General features: G+C 42.8%; 1 protein-coding gene across 1 annotated transcript in view; it reads right to left on the reverse strand.

The window, feature by feature from the left end:
• Positions 1–2,268: 2,268 nt before the first annotated feature.
• Positions 2,269–9,008, reverse strand: part of LOC109967944 (glutamate receptor ionotropic, NMDA 2C-like) — a 42,991-nt gene continuing 36,251 nt past the window's right edge. Inside the window, 5 exon segments of the mRNA XM_020613872.1 lie at positions 2,269–4,817; positions 4,820–5,015; positions 6,220–6,452; positions 7,701–7,888; positions 8,356–8,516. Coding sequence (XP_020469528.1) covers positions 3,493–4,817; positions 4,820–5,015; positions 6,220–6,452; positions 7,701–7,888; positions 8,356–8,516 — 2,103 coding nt within the window. The 3' untranslated portion in view covers positions 2,269–3,492.

Consider the following 9,008-nt stretch of genomic DNA (forward strand, 5'->3'; position numbering starts at 1 on the left):
TCTTCCCACATTTTTTGTCTCCTTTTCCTCCCTCTTACATATCACAGAGGGCAGACCAGCCTTTTTATCTCAAGGTGACTCGGAGCATCTGGAGCTGTTGCTGTGATACGTGAAGCAATTTATTCCCAGGCAGGAGGTGTAAGCAGACCGGACTAGGGTCCTCTGGTGACTCAGACGTTGTGGCCGACAACCCTGTCAAGGTTGCTTCTTCTTGTTTATATAGGTATAAACAGTGTCTGTGGGCTTCAGTTGGAGCACCAGTTTGCAGTGCTTGATATTATACTTACTGAAAAAGACTTCCAAAAACAACATTGAATGTCCCTTGTGGAAAATTATGCGGTGTGTTTGTGTGTGGAACAAATTAATGTTTTAGCTTCAAGGTGGTCTTTTGAATGTGTACAGGTTTGCGAGAATACTAGCATGAGCTCTGATGTCAAGGTGTAAGGTTTCTGTGTGTGTGTGATCTCTGCACCCTGTCCCAGGTGTTCCATTGATGTTTTTACATGCACGTCTCTCATCTTTGATCATTTGTCAAGACAGGCCCTTCATCAATTCTGATGCAACCACCATACATATGCAGTCAGGACACACGCACAATGTCATGTGTCTAGACATCCACGCATTTGTTGACTGCAATGAATTTTAATCATTTTGTTTAATAAACTGCTCAAGAAAAAATGTGAAACTACAAATATTGTGCAACCTGAATTACCAGGTGGGGGTGTGTACTGGTTATTTTCTAGCACCAGGATATTATCAAAAGTTAAACTGCATGTAAATAAGTTTTTCCAATTAAGTCTAAAAAGTGATGTCACTGTATAACACTGAGTCTTCAGTCGTGCTAGGTTCTTAGGCACAGGCTTTGAGCTAAATGCTAATGTGTGCGTGCTGATATGTTCACAGTGACGGTGCTAACGTGCTAATGTGAAGCTAGTTTAATGTTGACAGTGTTCACCATCTTAATTGATTGAAGTCATATATATGGAATTCCTCTCTCTATAAATAGCACATTTAAAAACATAACTTTATTTAAGCTTTGTTTGGACATATTGCTCCATAACGCTAAAACAGAACATTTTCATACTTGACCCATTTAGCTTGATACATAGCTTTAGATGCATACAGCTTTTTTTGCTGTACTTTTTTTCCATTCATACTATCAGATACTTGTAGAGGAAAAAGATCAAACCTGCCTGTATAGTACCTGCAACCAATTAATTACGTAATTACCAGGGCTGAGCCCTTTTCTCTTCTTTAGGGCAGTAAAGAAGACCAATTACCTTAAAACCTAAAATATAGGATCAGAAGCAGAGCATAGGATTAAATCAATATTATGGCCCAGTCTAAGGTAGTGCTCCAGTAACAAAGCTGAGAGTAATGGAAAAATCAAAGTGCTCATGGTCTAACATTACTCATCTGGTCTCCTGAATGGAGTCTTATCTCGTCATGACAACAGCATAGAGAAAGAATAATTGCCATGGCAACGGGTCACCTTGGGGCAGAGAGGTTTTTCTTTACCTGTGTTTGCTTCCGATGAGCACTGCTTATATTTTAAGCTGTCATGACTACCCCACTGTCAGGTTCACCAAACCTGAGAGAAACCTTTTCAGAAGTTCAAACGTGACCGCTGACATGATGTGAGAGAAGAACATCACTAACGGCTGGTGCGACCAGATCATCTTCCTTATCTTATATTAATTTTTCTCAGTGTTTTGTCTTTCCATCCTCTGTTTCCTTCTTAATGGAATGGTTTGTAAAATACCTGTATGTACTTTATTTGCTGACTTAGATCAGAAGATTAACACTGCTGCAGTGTCTGTATTGGAAACGACAGGAAACAGCTAGCCTTGCTTTGTTCAAAGCTGCCTACCTCCCAAACTCACTCATCTCCCATCTGCAGTTGAATAGTCCCACATATAGTCTCCCATTATAAGCCCCTGCTTTACCGTTTGTATTGTTCATTTTTTGCACAACATGTAGTACATTAATGAGCTTGAGAGGAGCTGATTATGAGATTCTCTTGCCTTTGGATAGCCAGGCATGTCTGATCATTATGCTAAGCTAACTGGAATGGTATCAGTCTCCTCATCCACCTATTTGCACAAAAACAAATAAGTATATTTCCTAAAATATCAAACTGTTTGTTCGAGGCTAACATTTCTCCATTAAAATACCCCTTTCCTCTACAAAATAGACATAGACAGTGATAAAGGCTTCACAAGAGGGACACATGCATGCTCATCCAAAAAGGCTCTTTAATTGGTCTACGTGATTAATTACAGGATGAAGGAGACAGGTAGTATAGATACTAGAATAGTTTTCAATTACTTCATTTAAATTTGATCATTATGATTAGAGGGAAAAAGGAGGGATGATGAGGGAATATAAGAGGGTGGAAAAGAGTGATGAAAATCTTAATATAGGTGAGCTCAGAGTTGATACAGTAATAAATATTCTATTGATTCGGCAACAGCTTAACAAAAAGAAAACTCAAGATGTGCCAGAAGTGTGATTAGAAAATTTTAAGAGTGGTTATAAATTCCTACCATATGTAGAACACATGAATATGACATTAAGAGCCTCAAATAACACATAATATAGTATTTAGAATACATAAGTTATTTATTGTGAGGCCCTGTGTGATCCTGTGCTATACTGTAGCCTCAAACTGAGACCCAGTGAGGAACAAGAGTCCATGGTTTAAGACACCTAGTGCTGGTCAGTGCTGTTCCAATACTTTCATCATTTAGCAGATTGTGTTCATATGGACTGCTTTCACAAAGTCTCTGCATCATCAGACCCACCAAGTGAAGACATGAAGGGTTTAGCTCCAAAGCATTTTAAATATTTAAAGATATTAACTGCTAACAGATGTCTCAGAATAATTATTTTATTACAGACAACTGCTGCTCTTCCATGTTCAGTGTCAAAATGTTTAAATATTGAATTATTCTTAGTTTGGAATTAAATTCTTCATGCGTACATCACAGCTATCTTCACAAACCTTGCTACAGTGGCTGCTTGTTTTTGGTGACTGTATTTGAAGACAATCCCTTATTTTACCCCAGCTGTAAACAATTAATTGCTTGACAGCACCCAAGACGGAATCCCAACCATCCACAATAAGATATACACAAAACACACATCATTAAAACTCTGGTTATAGTTTAACCATGCGCCAACATCATGGACTGTTGTAAATTTTAGTGCACACTGAAGCACAGAAAACACAAGTGTCATAGGAAAGCAATGAGTAGCCTGCCACAGCTTTTCTAGGATACATTAGTAACAGTGCAGTTTTCATCAGATCACAAACGTCTGTAAAATTTGCAGACTCAAGCTTCCATTCTTTACTATTTAGAGTCATGTAGAAAATCAGCAATTACAAGTCGTAACCTTTCTCTGTAAATCTGATCACTACACCCTCTCCACAGTGGCCTTGTCCTTTGTAACTCCAAAGTATCTGTCTTAGGAGGTCCTTCTGGTTTCAGGTCACACCTCAGACTCTAGACTGGACACCCGTCGCCAGGGTCGAGGAACGCAGGGGCTCCCTGTAGGCTGACTCCCCGCTCCCTGGCCTAGCGGGTTCTCTGAGCCAGTCTGGGACCCCTGATAGATACCATAGGCTCCATACACACCGTCTGGGTACAGCAGGGTTTGCTGGCCCCCACATTGCCCACCACCACAAGCCAGCAGCTGGCACACTGGGCTGGGGCTCAGGTGGCTGCTGGAGGCCTGGCTGTGGTGCTGTAGGTCCAGAGGGCCATGGTAGAGGGGTAACCCCGGATATGAGTTCAGGTAGTGGGCATACTGTCTGCTAAGCAAGCTGGTTGCTCTCCGTACCATTCCCTGCCCTAAGTCAGTCCCTTGGCGCACTGCTTCTCCATATGTGGGCAGATGGGTAGAGTGGGAGTAACGCAGCCTCTGGCCCTTACGCCCATTGGGCCTCCTCTGATCCTCTCTTATGTGGAGGTAAGCCTGGTTCCTTGGGAGGCACAGGCTGTTTCGAAGGTAGGCAGGGTTGTAGGGCTTGACAGGTGTGGTTGGGGTCAGAATGCATGGGAACAGGTCTGGTAGGGTGGAAGGTGACTGGCTTGACAGGGATGACTGGGATTCATCAAGCTGGCGGACCTGCTCACTGCCCCAAGTGGCTTTAAGGAAAGAGGGGCGGCGGTGTCTGCGTCTCCCTCTCAGCACAAGGTCCTCTGGGGGCCAGGAGCTGTAGTTCTCTACCCGAGGGCACATCACTTCTCCTGAGTAGATGTTGTCAACACTTGGGGCAGAGATGTGGTTTGCTTTGAGCACACTCAGACAGATGGAATTTTTGTCACTCTTTTCCTGGTCCCTAGTTTTTCTCCTCTCCACATCCCCATCCTCATACTGGAAACTCTTGGACCTCCTTTTTTGTTGAGAGAACCCTGCTTGGACATGTTGACTTTGGGGTGAAGAGATGGGGTGAGAGGTGTAGATGTCAGGTAGCTGGAGATCAGTGTAGGGGATGAAAGGTGAGTGAGAACGGGTGTCTACGTAGAGTCTCCCAGTGGTCTGGTAATGGTGTGGGTGCTGATGAGGGAGTGGCTCACCCACAGCCAGATGGGGGCTACTGAGGCTGGACACGGGCAGAGGCCGGTCATACAGACATGAAGTAGAACGTGTTGGGAGCGTGTAGCGGAGTGGTGTGGGCCTCGTCACACCTCTGTGTTGTTTCAGAGAGGTAACAGCAGTGAGAGGTGGGGTTAGGGAGCACTGGGGGAGGGAGGAATGATTCTCTGTGACATAAGGAAATCCTCCAGGTACGGCCTCTGTGGCAGCTTGTGTCCGTGACGGCTCAACTGCTCTATGGTCTTGGTGGCATTGTCCAAAGAGCTCTCAACATTTGCAGTGGAGACCAGGTCCTTGGCAGTGCGAAGCATCTTTAGCATGTTTGCTTGAGCATAGTTGGAGGTGAGGTCAGGTTTGGCCAAACCAGATGAATGCCCAGGATCCTCCACTCCATTGAAACAACTGTAAATACCCTGAGATACAGAGATAAACAAAGAATGAAAAAGATAAGGAAATAATGAGAGGTAGTATGAGAAGTATGAGTCATTTAATTATTTGTAATTAAATCAGTAGTTGGCCACAAACTGTTTAACCTTGAATCAACCTAGTGGTCCCAAGGGTACAATTTCACAAATGAGATTTCAACCAATTTGTGCATGTCAAAGTGATGATCCACCTCCTAACTAATAAAACCCTACTGGCAGTTAAAAAAAAACTGATTTCATTAATATCTCATTTTATTACTGGAGCAGGACTTAGTCACAAATTCATTATGCATTCTCCTGGGACTCAAAGAAAAACAGTTCAAGCTGAAAGAATTGCCCCAGTAGATGCAACATGCATGGCTCAAGTCCCCTGCAGAATAAACAGTCTCCAACTTCATGGACAGACAGAGTGAAATCCCATGGATGCTCGCTATTTACAGTTGGCTGAGAGATCCTGAAAGCGCCATATTTAATACGGCCCTTAGGGCCACCCCACACAGATTAATGATCAGATAGTCATTTAGCCTTTAATCTGATAGAACCCGAATCCAGGCACAATGGTGTAATTACACTGCAGAGGACCACAGAGGCTGGAGTTCATAGACACTTCCCTGGCTGTAACTTCATTCAGAGCTTTTGCCTTAATAACCACATTCTCAAATGGCATTGGGAGTCTGGGACTGATTTAGGCTAATTGCAAATGAACATTAAGCAATCAAACTTAAATGCTGAGTAAATACTAGAATTATTGCTGCTTTTTTCTTTTTTTCTCTCTACTCTTCCCTCTAATAAGAATGCAGCACCATTTTTAGCTAATTTTACAACAGGACCCTCCAAAGATAGTGTAATTGCAAATACACCCATTTGCACTAATTTATTATCACATAAAAGCCATTTCATCCAAAAAGCATATCGAGTGCAAAAAAAGCAACTTACAAGCTGGTTAAAAATAGTCAGCTATCCAATCATTCAATCACTCAACCAAGCTGTTATTTACCTAATCCAATTAAAGCCAGCAAACCTGTCATGTATTTAAATAATCAATGTAAAAAAAAATCTGTGAAGCAATTTTATCAGTCATACTTCCATAAATTAAACAATCAGTAATCTACCCAATCAAGGATTCATAAACCATAAACAACACAGCTCTCCAAAGAAAACTACTAATCAGTTACTCATTTGCAAATCTCACCCTGCTGATGGCCAGCAGGAAATCAAGTTTGTGAGACTTGTGGAGGGAGTGTCGTAGTTTCCAGTACAGTAGGTGCTCCCAGGCAAACACCAGCAGGCTGAGGCCCATGGCCACAAGCAGCATGTAGAAGACACCCGCCATGTTGTCGATGTCCAGCTTGCTACTCATCACCTCGTTCTTCTCATTCTGGCAGATACCCGACAACCACACTGTCTCCAAACGCTCGGTATCGCCTGGAGGGACAGGGTTTTATGGGAGGAGAGGGGAAATGTGTGAGCAGAGTACTGTATGATGATGCAATATGATAGCTTACACTAACTTGAAGATAACCATCTCCGTTGTCTCAAATGTATTGTGCAGTCAAAGTATTGAACTATAGCACTTTTTTGTTGCTTATACATTGTACTCCACTACACTGGACTGATGTAAAATGGTGACTTTGAACTATAAAAGTGTGATATTTGGTACATAAGTCTGACCTACAGACACTTACTGTTTTTTGTTAAGACTTCATGTGCATAAGTACATGTGGCTTGAAAAGGACCAGGACTCCAGACATGTAAAATGTAGAATGTTTAGTAAGACATTCAATTATAGGAGAAACAGGGCTAGCTAGCTTTGCTAAAGCATCAGAGCACCAGGCTACTGCTCCTGCTGCTGCATGTGAGTCCTCTCTCCCCAGTCCCTGGCTCTTTCACCCCGGCTACCGCCGTGAGGACGCCCAATGCCTAATGCAGCCGTTTCAGATGCTGTGTCCAAACAGGAAGTGTTAACTGCAAGAGGTACTGTGAGCACTTAACAGTGCTCTGCTTTCAATACTCTGACAAGTTGTGTGAACCCACTAGCCAGGTTTTTGAAGTCGCGTTGAAAGTCGTGCTGTGACCCTCCTTTTACTTTGTGGCTGCAGCACAATAAATGTTATCATGCTGACAAAGCACCTTTTGAATAAGAAGAATTTGCAGTGCCTTAACACATCTCAATTAGCTATTATTGCCATATAAGCTGCTAGTTTAGGTGTCTGAACAGGTGGCCACCTCCTGAGCTGTTTTCGCCCCAGCGGCCTCCAGGGAGCATAGCCCGTTTTATCTCTGTTACCGTATGTTGACCATAAACACTGTTTATTATATCATCTTAGAAGTTGTGTGTATGTGGGATGGACTTAGACTCTCGGAGGAAGGAGAACATTAACTCGACACCTGCGACTGTCATGGTGAGTGTGTTTGTGTGTATGCATGGGTAGGTAGGATGTGTGCCTATAAGCGTGTAATGGATAAGACATCTTGCTGTTCTGCAGCATATGAACTCTTCCCTACAAGATCACTTCCCTGCTAATGCAGCACACACTGAACTGGACTGACACCAGTCCCATCATTCACATACAGTGTGATGCTGAAATAAACACCACAGATTCACCAAAAGAAAATAAGTGTGTGCATGCAGGCATGTGTATTCTATCTTGTAAGGTTTGTATCGGTGCCCACCATCTCCGAGGAATTGCAGCAGTGCCAGGTCTATAAGTCGTTTCCAATGCGAGTCCTTCTGCAAAGCGATGCCGTATCCCGTGGTAGCAAACACTTTCCCGCTCCCAATGGTCACTAGCTTGCAACCCTCATCCTTCCCGGCCATGTAGTTCAAAACAGCAGCATCATAGATGAAGGCATCCAGCTTCCTGCATGCAAAAAGATTGTTTGAGAAAAGGTTTGATTCTACTAGAGTTCCTACATACACTATGCACTTGTAAGTTAGATTTGTGTATAAACATTTCTCTAAAGGATCCTACAGTATCAGTATGGATGCTTTTCATGTTTTAGCCCATTCAGTACTTCACGTTGCTGCTCACCACTTTAATGAACATAGCATAGGTTTTTAGTTGCCTTATCTTCCAAACTGCGTACACAGTCTGTAGTTAGCGGGCTCAAAATGTGCAAACTGAATTGTGTAGTCTTTTTTCATTTTTATTTATTTTATTTATGAAGACAGGATGTTTGACAAAACTTTTCTATACAGTGTAAGCTACAGCTGTATGACCCAACATATGATCATTGCTACTGTGGTGTCTGGCTGTGTCTTTACTAGCGGGAGGCTTGGTTAAATGAAACTTGTTTAATTGTGTTAAAAGTCTAAGTAAAACTGTACCCATTTTTGAGGCTCTCTAGGGCTTCCTCCACTCCCTTCTGGTTGTATTTCATCATGTGTGTGTGCATGTCGGGATAGTTGCTGCGGATGTTCCTCTCGGTGCTTCCATTAGGGACTGTCCCAAAGCGGAAGGGAGGGTAATGCTCCTGTGGTTTCTGGAACTATAGGGAGATAAAGGAGGGCAAAGGGGAGAGACATTAGGTGAGATGAGGAAAGGGAGACGAGAGCAGAGGCAAGTGAGAAGAATAAGTTTAATAAGGAGAAGGGAGGAGAGTGAGAAGGTAATAAGGAAAAGATGTAAGGAGAGGAGAGAAATTGAAGGGAGTTAGAGCAGAATGGGGGTGTGAGAGAGAGCAGCAGATGACAGAAAAACAAAGGCAGGGATGAAAAATATATGAGGTGATGAGGAAGAATAGAGGGGGAGCAGAAATGAGAAAGGCGAAAGGAGGAATAAAGATTTTAAAGCAAAGAGGGAAAATAGTGAAAGTAAAGATAAGTAGGATGAAAAGGGGGAAGAAGTGAGAAGTCCAGTTGGGTAAGACAAATGAAGAGGAGCGGAAATGGACAAAGACCAAAGATGAAAGGAAGAGGAAAAAGTCAAGGAAATGACAGGAAAGAAGCAGAGGAACAGAAAACAGAAAAGAGGAAAGGGA

The sequence above is a fragment of the Monopterus albus genome, unplaced genomic scaffold (genome assembly GCF_001952655.1).
Source record: "Monopterus albus unplaced genomic scaffold, M_albus_1.0 scaffold139.1, whole genome shotgun sequence".
Classification (NCBI taxonomy): Eukaryota; Metazoa; Chordata; class Actinopteri; order Synbranchiformes; family Synbranchidae; genus Monopterus; species Monopterus albus.